Source organism: Styela clava, chromosome 2, assembly GCF_964204865.1.
Source record: "Styela clava chromosome 2, kaStyClav1.hap1.2, whole genome shotgun sequence".
Taxonomy (NCBI): domain Eukaryota; kingdom Metazoa; phylum Chordata; class Ascidiacea; order Stolidobranchia; family Styelidae; genus Styela; species Styela clava.
In genome coordinates, this window is record NC_135251.1 from 791,088 (window position 1) to 804,095 (window position 13,008).

Consider the following 13,008-nt stretch of genomic DNA (forward strand, 5'->3'; position numbering starts at 1 on the left):
TTATACAAGAACAAAAATTGAACTAAATACATTACTAAAGTGAGGAGGATTTACATATTTATCCCGGAGGAGTCGGACGCCAAAATACTAACATTGGCAGAAATATGTTCAAAAAGACCGGATATTTCCGGACTCACTAAGCAAACGACTCCGAACGCCGACTGGAAGATAACCATGACAACTACGGCACAAATACGGTAACGTCTAAGTGACTGGAGCACCATATTGCAAGCACTTAATTGCGGCTACATGGATGCAAAAAATTAGGCGATTCTCCCTTTTAGAAACTGACGACAGACCTGAAACATAATAAAAAACAAAAATGATTGAAACAACACATTTTTTCCTCGATAAAATGAATTATTGCTCAGAAGCTCATTTATCGACAAAATCTAAAATTTAACTGAGTTGAAGCGTAATTTATGCAAGAAATAATTTTTTCTCATCCAATTCATTAATACAGTGAATTTGATGAAGATATATAAAACATATATTAAATTTTATGACAATTCCACTATGCGGAAAGTTGGGAAATACCCCCCAGCTTAAGAAAAAAATATAGGAAATCTCCAATTTAACTCAGTTAAAGCGTAATTTAGGTAAGAAGGAATTTTTTCTCATCCAATTCATTAATGCAATGTGTTTGGTGGACAAATATAAAAAAGATATTAAAATTTAAAAAAAATCCACCGTGCGGAAAGTAGGGAAATTCCCCTCAATTTAATGAAAATATTTAGGAAATCGTCTATCCAACTCAGTTAAAGCATAATTTATGCAAGAAAGAATATTTTCTCATCCAATTCATTAATACAATATATTTGGTGGACAAATATAAAATACATATTAAAATTTAAAAAAAATCCACCGTGCGGAAAGTAGGGAAATTCCCCTCAATTGAAGAAAAAAATATAAGAAATTGTCAATTTGACTCAGTTAAAGCGTAATTTAGGTAAGAAGGAATTTTTTCTCATCCAATTCATTAATGCAGTGTGTTTGGTGGACAAATATAAAATAGATATCAGAATTTTGAAAAAAATCCACCATGCGGAAAGTAGGGAAATTCCCCTCAATTTAATGGAAATATTTAAGAAATCGTCTATCCAACTTAGTTAAAAAATAATTCATGCAAGAAAGAATATTTTCTCATCCAATTCATTGATACAGTGTATTTGGTGGACGAATATAAAATACATATTGAAATTTAAAAAAAATCCACATTGCGGAAAGTAGGGAAATTCCCCTCAATTTAATGGAAATATTTAAGAAATCGTCTATCCAACTTAGTTAAAAAATAATTCATGCAAGAAAGAATATTTTATCATCCAATTCATTGATACAGTGTATTTGGTGGACGAATATAAAATACATATTGAAATTTAAAAAAAATCCACCGTGCGGAAAGTAGGGAAATTCCCCCCAATTTGATGAAAATATTTGAGAAATCGTCTATTTAACTCAGTTAAAGCGTAATTTATTCAAGAAAGAATATTTTCTCATCCAATTCATTTATACGGTGTATTTGGTGGACAAATATAAAATACATATTGAAATTTAAAAAAAATCCACCGTGCGGAAAGTAGGGAAATTCCCCTCAATTTAATGAAAATATTTAAGAAATCGTCTATCCAACTCAGTTAAAAAATAATTTATGCAAGAAAGAATATTTTCTCATCCAATTCATTAATACAGTGTATTTGGTGGACAAATATAAAATACATATTGAAATTTGAAAAAAATCCACCGTGCGGAAAGTAAGGAAATTCCCCTCAATTGAAGAAAAAAATATAAGAAATCGGCAATTTAACTCAATTAATGCGTAATTTAGGTAAGAAGGAATTTTTTCTCATCCAATTCATTAATGCAGTGTGTTTGGTGGACATATATAAAATACATATTAAAATTTAAAAAAAATCCACCGTGCGGAAAGTAGGGAATTCCCCCTCAATTAAAAAATATATATAAAAAATCGTCAATTTGACTCAGTTAAAGCGTAATTTATGCAAAAAATAATTTTTTGTCATCTAATTTATTGATACAGTGTATTTGGTGGACGAATATAAAATACATATTAAAATTTAAAAAAAATCCACCGTGCGGAAAGTGGGGAAATTCCCCCAAATTTAATGGAAATATTTAAGAAATCGTCAATTTAACTCAGTTAAAGCATAATTTATGCAAGAAAGAATATTTTCTCATCAAATTCATTAATACAATGTATTTGGTGGACAGATATAAAATACATATCAAAATTTTAAAAAAATCCACCGTGCGGAAAGTAGGGAAATTCCCCTCAATTTAATGGAAATATTTAAGAAATCGTATATCCAACTTAGTTAAAAAATAATTTATGCAAGAAAGAATATTTTCTCATCCAATTCATTAATACAGTGTATTTGGTGGACGAATATAAAATACAACTTGAAATTTAAAAAAAATCCACCGTGCGTAAAGTAGGGAAATTCCCCCCAATTTGATGAAAATATTTGAGAAATCGTCTATTTAACTCAGTTAAACAATAATTTATGCAAGAAAGAATATTTTCTCATCCAATTCATTTATACGGTGTATTTGGTGGACAAATATAAAATACATATTAAAATTTAAAAAAAATCCATCGTGCGGAAAGTAGGGAATTCCCCCTCAATTAAAAAATATATATAAGAAATCGTCAATTTGACTCAGTTAAAGTGTAATTTAGGTAAGAAGGAATTTTTTCTCATCCAATTCATTAATGCAGTGTGTTTGGTGGACAAATATAAAATCCAGATTAAAAGTTAAAAAAAATCCACCATGCGGAAAGTAGGGAAATTCGGTACTCTCGAAATATGGACACGAAGATGACGCAAAACCTGAAAATAAAAGGTGTACCAGGATAGGTTCAGATTTATAATCTAGATTGTACGCTTTTGGGAGCGCAGGGAATAACCCATTTATGCAAAAAATAATTTTTTCTCATCCAATTTATTAATACAGTGTATTTGGTGGACGAATATAAAATACATATTAAAATTTAAAAAAAATCCACCGTGCGGAAAGTAGGGAAATTCCCCTCAATTGAGGAAAAAAATATAAGAAATTGTCAATTTGACTCAGTTAAAGCGTAATTTAGGTAAGAAGGAATTTTTTCTCATCCAATTCATTAATGCAGCGTGTTTGGTGGACAAATATAAAATAGATATCAAAATTTTAAAAAAATCCACCGTGCGGAAAGTAGGGAAATTCCCCTCAATTCAATAAAAATATTCAAGAAATCGTCTATTTAACTCAGTTAAAGCGTAATTTATCCAAGAAAGAATATTTTCTCATCCAGTTCATTAATACAGTGTATTTGATGGTGATATATAAAACGAATATTAAATTTTAAAAATATTCCACCGTGCGGAAAGTTGGGAAATTCCCCTAACTTATGTTAAAATCAACGGAATCGTAAATTTATATAAATTAAAGCGAAATCTTGTCATATTTATTGATCATTCCCATTCTCCTCCATAACTAAATATTATTTTTGAAGTTTTATCATGTTCTTATTTCATTTTATTGGTTTACACTACAACCTCGTAACACCCCCTCTCACTCCATATAGCACTACCTTCCGTAAAACCTCAGTAGTAACTTATGCTGGTATCTTTGGGTCACCTTCGGTGAACGTGCAGCCTTAACCCAGTACATCAGCAGCCTAAATCAGAATAGTATTGTCAACCTTAACAGATGATTCCCTGATTATTCCCAGATTATTCCCTGTTCAAGGTTTAAAATCTACTTAAAAATAGCCTATAGTCTAACTAACATAACTATCATCACTGCCAATGCAACATCTTCGTACCAGTGATATGTCGAACACCGAAACAAACAAGGCTTCCTTCTACGACACCATAAAGCCTATCCCAAAGCCGCGTCTGAGCAGAAGCCTTCCTGATCCTGGCCTCTCTCCAATAGGTCCCATCATACATCAAAAAGAGGGACCTTGCAACCTTCAACAAAACCTACAGGAAACAATTCAAAGACACATTGAAATGCTACTTCCAACTCTTATCACCAAGTGTCTTGAAGATCATTTTAACCCAGCGAACACCAGCTCGGATTATGCATCACTGAGCCCTGGGCTTAAAGAATGCATAGAAGACCAAATGCAGTCTTTAAAGGAGGTAAAACAAGACATCGCCTCAATTAAGGAAACCCAGAGTTTTCAATCGGACATGTTCGATAAGCTGTCCTCAAAACAAAAACCGATTGATGAAAAATTAACCATCTATGGTAAAAAAATACGTGAACTTGAGGAACTAGTTTATGACCTGGAGGAAAACCTGGATTATACTGCTGAAAAACTGGAAGAACAGGAAAGGAGGTCAAGACTCGACAACTTAGAGTTTCATGGCCTTGCACCATCAGTGAACGAAGACACAGATAAACTTGTAATTGAGGTTGGTAAATTGATCAATGTTGATATTAAACCATCTGACATCTCAATCACTCATCGCAGCCCAACCCACAACTCGAACATTCACAAACCTATCGTAGCCAAATTTACCAACAGGAAGATACGGAATAAAATCCTCAAGAATCGCCATTTAATCAGAAGCCCCTCACACAGATCATCCTTAACTAACTTGTCCAAGGCCTTCATTGTGGAGAATTTGACTGAAAAAAATAAAAATCTCTTTTACCAAGCTAAAATTCTCAAAAAACGATGTGGCTATGCTTTCCTCTGGACATCGAACGGGAGAGTATTAGTGAAAAAAAATAAAGATACCAATACCATTTCAATATCTGATGAAGATGATCTGCAAAAAATCAGATAAGTGTCTTTTCTATTTGAACTATTGTCCTATATCTTTTATTCCTACTATGGAAAATTTAAACAACTTAGGCCAGATTTGTAGAGAAATACCCACATCCGCTTGTCATTTTATTATTCGTGTTACTGTTTGCGACAAATTTTTCTCATTTGATCATTACAACTCAATCTCATTTGATAGAAAGCACACTTATTATCCTAAATCTCCTTCAAATCTATGTGCCCTGTATATGATTTAACCTCTCATCCTTCCCATGTAAACTGGGAATCTACCATTCTTCATACCCATGTTAGTTTACCACCATGTCGGCACCTCCAAATTAATGAGATCAACGAGGTCTCATCCAGCTTTCCACCCTCTGATCTCATTTTAGTGCATTTCAACATCAGGTCACTGCCAAGATATGCTGACAACCTTATCGAATTAATATCTCATTTTCATGTTCTCCCTCATATAATTGCCCTGAGTGAGACCAGAATCATTCATGGAGCCACGTTTGTAAATATCGATATCCCGGGGTACGCGTTTATTCATGTTCCCACCCCAACCCAAGCTGGAGGCGTGGGATTTTACCTCAGAAAAAATTTAGATTACCAAATCATCCAAGATTTTAACTTAGCATTTCCAAACTGCGAAGACTTGTGGATTGAGGTCAAACAAAACTCAAACAACCAGAGCCTAGTAATTGGTGTAGTTTATAAACATCCGAAAAGTAACATCCCATCATTCACAGGAGCAATGGCTCGTGTTCTTGGTGGGCTGGCAATGGCGAAAAGGAAAATTGTGATTCTGGGTGACTTTAATATCAACCTACTTAACACCCATGATAAATCCACCACCAACTATTTAGATATGCTGACGTCCTATTTCGTATTTCCATTGATCACAAAACCTACTCGAGTCACGCCATCCTCCCAAACCCTCATCGATCATATTTATACAAACGCCATAAACCATTGTTCTTCATCCTTTATTTTACTTAGCGATCTCACCGACCACTTTCCAGTAATGTGTACAATTTCGGGTATGAATATTGGCACAAAAACAAAGATCCGAATGAAGCGAGATATGACTAAATTTTGTAACGACTCTTTTAGATCTGAAATTGAATTAATGTGTAATAATTACATGAGTGTTACTCTTACTAGAGAAAATTTCAATAGCTCTTTTGATGATTTCCTGGGTCAAATGAAATGGTTAATAAACAAACACGCTCCATTAAGACCCCTATCACGAAGAGAAAATAAATTATACTCCAAACCGTGGATCACTAAGGGAATTCGCAAGTCCATCATTCACAAAAATAATATGTTCAAAAAAAAATTTTTGAAAGGTAATACACTTCAGCGTCTCCACTTCAAAAAATATAAAAATATCTTAATGCACTTGCAGAGAAAATCGAAACAACTGCATTATCGCTATGCCCTCGAGAATAACCGGGGAGATATCAAACAAACTTGGAAAACTATTAACGAGATCATTAAGACTAAGTCCAGAGATGATACATCCATCTCAGAATTGAAACTCGAAAATGGTACCACAGTGACAGACCCCATCATGATGGCCAGTGAATTTAATGAATTCTTCTCAACGGTAGGAAAGAAACTTGCGAATAACATCCCTGGTAGCTCTAACCCTTTTACCGATTTTTTGGGTGTTCCGCTGCAAAACACCTTTTTCCTGGAGCCAACGACACATACAGAGATTCTTCAAACCATATTGAACCTGAAAAATGGAAAAGCAGTTGGCCCAGATGGTATTCCAACTTACTTTCTAAAACAAGTCGCTGATATCATATCGCCAACTCTGTGTCATTTTTTCAACTCATCTTTTAAATTAGGTATTTTTCCTTCATCGTTAAAGATTGCCAGAGTGAAACCAATATTTAAAAATGGCAAAAGAAATGACCCCTCAAATTACCGACCAATTTCCATTTTACCCTCCCTAGGCATCATTTTAGAAAAATTAATTCATAGTCGAATGCTGAATTTTTGTAAAAAATTTAACTTGATCAATAAATGTCAATTTGGATTCCAAAGCAATCACTCGACCAGCCACGCTATCTTGGACTTAACTTCATTTATTTATGATAAACTTGACAAAGGGGAATTCGTCTGTTGTACTTTCTTAGATCTGAAAAAAGCTTTTGATACTGTCGACCATGCTATTCTCTCTCAAAAACTTAGATATTTTGGCTTTCGAGGTGTCGCAGGCAAGTTATTAAATGATTACCTGTCCGGACGTTATCAATATGTGGAGTTAGATTCTCACAGGTCTTCGTTATTACCCATCCATTACGGAATTCCACAAGGTAGCGTATTAGGACCTTTGAATTTTTTAATCTTCATAAACGATCTTTCAAATTGTTCAAATTTCTTGAGCAAACTCTTCGCCGATGATGCCTGTCTGCTCGACAGTGCAAAGAATCTAATCTCACTGCAAGCCGAGGTGAACACTGAAATTAACAAAGTGTATAATTGGATGGTATGCAATAAACTTACTGTGAATGTTAAAAAATCCAAAGTTATGTTGTTTGGTCCTAAAACTCGAACCAGACATGAAAACTTTTCAATTAAAATCAGGGGTGTCACACTCGAAATTGTCCACTCTTTCAAATATCTTGGGCTTCTTATTGACGACAAACTAAATTGGAACACTCATACTACTGAACTGCATAAGAGACTGTCAAGAGCAGTTGGAATCCTGGGTAAGCTCAGACATTACGTCCAGGACTCAACTCTCCGAATCATATACTTCGCACTTTTCCAGTCTCATATACAGTATGCTATAACTGCATGGGGCTCCGCCACCCAATCAGCGTTGCACAGTTTGGAAGTTTTACAAAATAGAGCAGTTAGAACTCTCTCTAGAGCACCCATTCGATCTAACTTAAACACCCTATACTATAAGACCAGGGTGTTAAAATTAGCCGATATCTATCAACTAGAGATTTCCAAGGTCATGCATCAGTTTCATAGCAACCATTTGCCCGCTGCTTTCGACGATTATTTTGTTTCGCTCAGTAAAGTGCATGATCATAACACACGCTCTTCGACAAGGTCTAATTTATTTGTACCCAGATTTTCTCTAAGCAAATCCCAAATTTTTCTCATTTGATCATTACAACTCAATCTCATTTGATAGAAAGCACACTTATTATCCTAAATCTTCTTCAAATCTATGTGCCCTGTATATGATTTAACCTCTCATCCTTCCCATGTAAACTGGGAATCTACCATTCTTCAAACCCATGTTAGTTTACCACCATGTCGGCACCTCCAAATTAATGAGATCAACGAGGTCTCATCCAGCTTTCCACCCTCTGATCTCATTTTAGTGCATTTCAACATCAGGTCACTGCCAAGATATGCTGACAACCTTATCGAATTAATATCTCATTTTCATGTTCTCCCTCATATAATTGCCCTGAGTGAGACCAGAATCATTCATGGAGCCACGTTTGTAAATATCGATATCCCGGGGTACGCGTTTATTCATGTTCCCACCCCAACCCAAGCTGGAGGCGTGGGATTTTACCTCAGAAAAAATTTAGATTACCAAATCATCCAAGATTTTAACTTAGCATTTCCAAACTGCGAAGACTTGTGGATTGAGGTCAAACAAAACTCAAACAACCAGAGCCTAGTAATTGGTGTAGTTTATAAACATCCGAAAAGTAACATCCCATCATTTACAGGAGCAATGGCTCGTGTTCTTGGTGGGCTGGCAATGGCGAAAAGGAAAATTGTGATTCTGGGTGACTTTAATATCAACCTACTTAACACCCATGATAAATCCACCACCAACTATTTAGATATGCTGACGTCCTATTTCGTATTTCCATTGATCACAAAACCTACTCGAGTCACGCCATCCTCCCAAACCCTCATCGATCATATTTATACAAACGCCATAAACCATTGTTCTTCATCCTTTATTTTACTTAGCGATCTCACCGACCACTTTCCAGTAATGTGTACAATTTCGGGTATGAATATTGGCACAAAAACAAAGATCCGAATGAAGCGAGATATGACTAAATTTTGTAACGACTCTTTTAGATCTGAAATTGAATTAATGTGTAATAATTACATGAGTGTTACTCTTACTAGAGAAAATTTCAATAGCTCTTTTGATGATTTCCTGGGTCAAATGAAATGGTTAATAAACAAACACGCTCCATTAAGACCCCTATCACGAAGAGAAAATAAATTATACTCCAAACCGTGGATCACTAAGGGAATTCGCAAGTCCATCATTCACAAAAATAATATGTTCAAAAAAAATTTTTTGAAAGGTAATACACTTCAGCGTCTCCACTTCAAAAAATATAAAAATATCTTAATGCACTTGCAGAGAAAATCGAAACAACTGCATTATCGCTATGCCCTCGAGAATAACCGGGGAGATATCAAACAAACTTGGAAAACTATTAACGAGATCATTAAGACTAAGTCCAGAGATGATACATCCATCTCAGAATTGAAACTCGAAAATGGTACCACAGTGACAGACCCCATCATGATGGCCAGTGAATTTAATGAATTCTTCTCAACGGTAGGAAAGAAACTTGCGAATAACATCCCTGGTAGCTCTAACCCTTTTACCGATTTTTTGGGTGTTCCGCTGCAAAACACCTTTTTCCTGGAGCCAACGACACATACAGAGATTCTTCAAACCATATTGAACCTGAAAAATGGAAAAGCAGTTGGCCCAGATGGTATTCCAACTTACTTTCTAAAACAAGTCGCTGATATCATATCGCCAACTCTGTGTCATTTTTTCAACTCATCTTTTAAATTAGGTATTTTTCCTTCATCGTTAAAGATTGCCAGAGTGAAACCAATATTTAAAAATGGCAAAAGAAATGACCCCTCAAATTACCGACCAATTTCCATTTTACCCTCCCTAGGCATCATTTTAGAAAAATTAATTCATAGTCGAATGCTGAATTTTTGTAAAAAATTTAACTTGATCAATAAATGTCAATTTGGATTCCAAAGCAATCACTCGACCAGCCACGCTATCTTGGACTTAACTTCATTTATTTATGATAAACTTGACAAAGGGGAATTCGTCTGTTGTACTTTCTTAGATCTGAAAAAAGCTTTTGATACTGTCGACCATGCTATTCTCTCTCAAAAACTTAGATATTTTGGCTTTCGAGGTGTCGCAGGCAAGTTATTAAATGATTACCTGTCCGGACGTTATCAATATGTGGAGTTAGATTCTCACAGGTCTTCGTTATTACCCATCCATTACGGAATTCCACAAGGTAGCGTATTAGGACCTTTGAATTTTTTAATCTTCATAAACGATCTTTCAAATTGTTCAAATTTCTTGAGCAAACTCTTCGCCGATGATGCCTGTCTGCTCGACAGTGCAAAGAATCTAATCTCACTGCAAGCCGAGGTGAACACTGAAATTAACAAAGTGTATAATTGGATGGTATGCAATAAACTTACTGTGAATGTTAAAAAATCCAAAGTTATGTTGTTTGGTCCTAAAACTCGAACCAGACATGAAAACTTTTCAATTAAAATCAGGGGTGTCACACTCGAAATTGTCCACTCTTTCAAATATCTTGGGCTTCTTATTGACGACAAACTAAATTGGAACACTCATACTACTGAACTGCATAAGAGACTGTCAAGAGCAGTTGGAATCCTGGGTAAGCTCAGACATTACGTCCAGGACTCAACTCTCCGAACCATATACTTCGCACTTTTCCAGTCTCATATACAGTATGCTATAACTGCATGGGGCTCCGCCACCCAATCAGCGTTGCACAGTTTGGAAGTTTTACAAAATAGAGCAGTTAGAACTCTCTCTAGAGCACCCATTCGATCTAACTTAAACACCCTATACTATAAGACCAGGGTGTTAAAATTAGCCGATATCTATCAACTAGAGATTTCCAAGGTCATGCATCAGTTTCATAGCAACCATTTGCCCGCTGCTTTCGACGATTATTTTGTTTCGCTCAGTAAAGTGCATGATCATAACACACGCTCTTCGACAAGGTCTAATTTATTTGTACCCAGATTTTCTCTAAGCAAATCCCAAAACTCCTTGAAATATAAAGGTGTGGTAACTTGGAATAATATTCCCTTAAACTTACGTAACTGTAGTTATGACACTTTCAAATTCAAATACAAAAAATTCATGCGCTCCCTTTACCTTTCCACTGCCTCTACATCCAGTTGATGTTGTCCCAGCAAATCTTTTCGTCATTGCCAGCTCATCATTTGTCTCGATCCAAATCACCTGTAACAAAACAATGTCTCGTGTAAATATTCGTATTGTATTTTAGCTTATAATTTTAATTGTGTATTCCATACTGATGGGCACAAGCCACTTGACAAGTATTTCTGTCACCAACACATTGTGGGTTGAGGTAAAGCCAAAAATTATATTACTAAAATTATATAACAAAAAAATATTGCAGGCTTTTTGCCCTACTATTGAGCCCGCTCCTCAATGATCTTGGTCTCCTATTTAGTGTGTAATTTCTTGATATCTATTCTGTTAACTGCCAATGACAAATTCATGCCTACAGTCCAATGCCCATAAGTACACTTATTGTTACCATGCCATTTTACATGCCTCAACTGGGATCCAAACTTAATTGGCATCCTTCTGATTACTTTCATTATGGGCAGTCAAGCCTAATGTTGTATTTGTTTTTACTATTTATAATGCTTCGGTAACAGTGATCCAGGTCAATTGTTTTTATCCTTTTGATTAACTTAATTTTCTTGTAAATTTTCCTAGTCTACTTCTATGGTATGATACTCACTTCATTGTGTTGTATTAATACTGCTGAATATTTCGATGTATATTTTCCTCATGTCTATACAATTCCCGTATGTGAATCTTTGACTCCAGCATCAAAACACTTGTTAGTCCAGGTCAACATTTTAGCTTTTACACTACTAGCTTGTTTCTGCCTCAAAGTGTCAATATTTTGTTATTTGCATACTTGATTGGTACGGTATTCTATACTTTTACAATTTGTGTACTCTTAACATCCAGTTTTATTTCAATCTGGACACTTATATGCACACAATCGACTTGTGTTTGCACTTTACCGTAGCCGAACTATTTACCTGCCATGACCACACTGCAAGTCTGTTTGGTTCACTTAATAATTTCCATGGTTACCTAGACTGTGGTGCATGGAGTCGATTTTCTTATTTTTAAACGGCGATTGCTTGGTTTTTACCGGGTCGCCTTGACGCATCGATTGCGTTTCTTTATTTATTTATTAAGTAATATATTTTGTTCGATTTAATTATATTTATCACGTTTTTGTTAGACTTCCCCGAGGGTGCCGCCGCTCGATAACCAGAATTGGTTTTCGGCGTCTCCTTTCACCCTGGAATGCGGTCTTTTATATTTCCTTTATTTGTGTATGTATAATTCGTACTTTCAGCTTGGTGAAGAAATAAATTACTGATTACTGATTACTGATGAGGTGGCGTCATCAAGATTAGTAACGATTTGACACTTATGGCGCTTCATTTGTTATGTCGAATATGTATGTCGCCGAACCGTTTAATGCTGTTGTTAAAAAATATCTCAGAATTTGAAAGACTGTGAAACTGTATTAAAGAGCTAAAGGAAGTATGGCACACCGTACTAAGACGTTGGAAGAAACGACGATACGATCGATAGCAGCCGCTACGATCACTGTAAACGTATGAAGAAACTTTCAATTCCCAAATGAAGTTTTCACATGAATCAATCAACAAATCGTTTTTTATTCGCCAATCACAAAAAAATGGAAGCAAAAAATATCACGAAAAACTTGTATACAGTAGAAACTCTCCGTACGAAAGGCTCTGGATACGAAAAATCCAACAATTCTTTTCCGAAAACTTGCATAGTGATATTTGTTCATTTTAGATTAATTTAATGCAGGGATGTTCAATACAAACCTAATATTTGAATATTGCGACCTTCGAATATCGTTTTTTTGGTGTTTTTGAGAATACCGAATATGACGCACATTTCCTAGCGCCATCAAACTTTCGATTTAAAAAAAAATATTCACAGCCATTCTATTTTTTATCGCAATTGAAATCAGCCGTGCGCGTCGTGGCACTAAATTATGGCCAGCATGAAAGAAATTCAAAAAGCGCAATTACAATTATTACACAATATTCACAATTATTATCGTCTATTCCAATAAATCTGAAAGCAAATTGTG

General features: G+C 35.2%; 1 protein-coding gene and 1 long non-coding RNA gene across 2 annotated transcripts; one reads left to right on the forward strand and one right to left on the reverse strand.

Annotated features, from left to right (window-relative positions):
* The first annotated feature begins 3,830 nt into the window (after positions 1 to 3,830).
* Positions 3,831 to 6,083, forward strand: LOC144419984 (uncharacterized). The gene is made up of 2 exons (XM_078110274.1): positions 3,831 to 4,421; positions 4,669 to 6,083. The coding sequence occupies exons 1-2, from the start codon at positions 3,831 to 3,833 to the stop codon at positions 4,729 to 4,731; spliced, it is 654 nt and encodes a 217-aa protein (XP_077966400.1). The 3' UTR covers positions 4,732 to 6,083.
* A 2,631-nt stretch (positions 6,084 to 8,714) lies between these two features.
* Positions 8,715 to 12,264, reverse strand: LOC144419932 (uncharacterized). Its single transcript, XR_013474384.1, has 4 exons — positions 11,596 to 12,264; positions 10,977 to 11,063; positions 9,993 to 10,215; positions 8,715 to 9,485 (listed from the first exon to the last, which is right to left on the reverse strand). It is a non-coding gene; the product is annotated as an uncharacterized LOC144419932 (long non-coding RNA).
* Between the last annotated feature and the right edge of the window lie 744 nt (positions 12,265 to 13,008).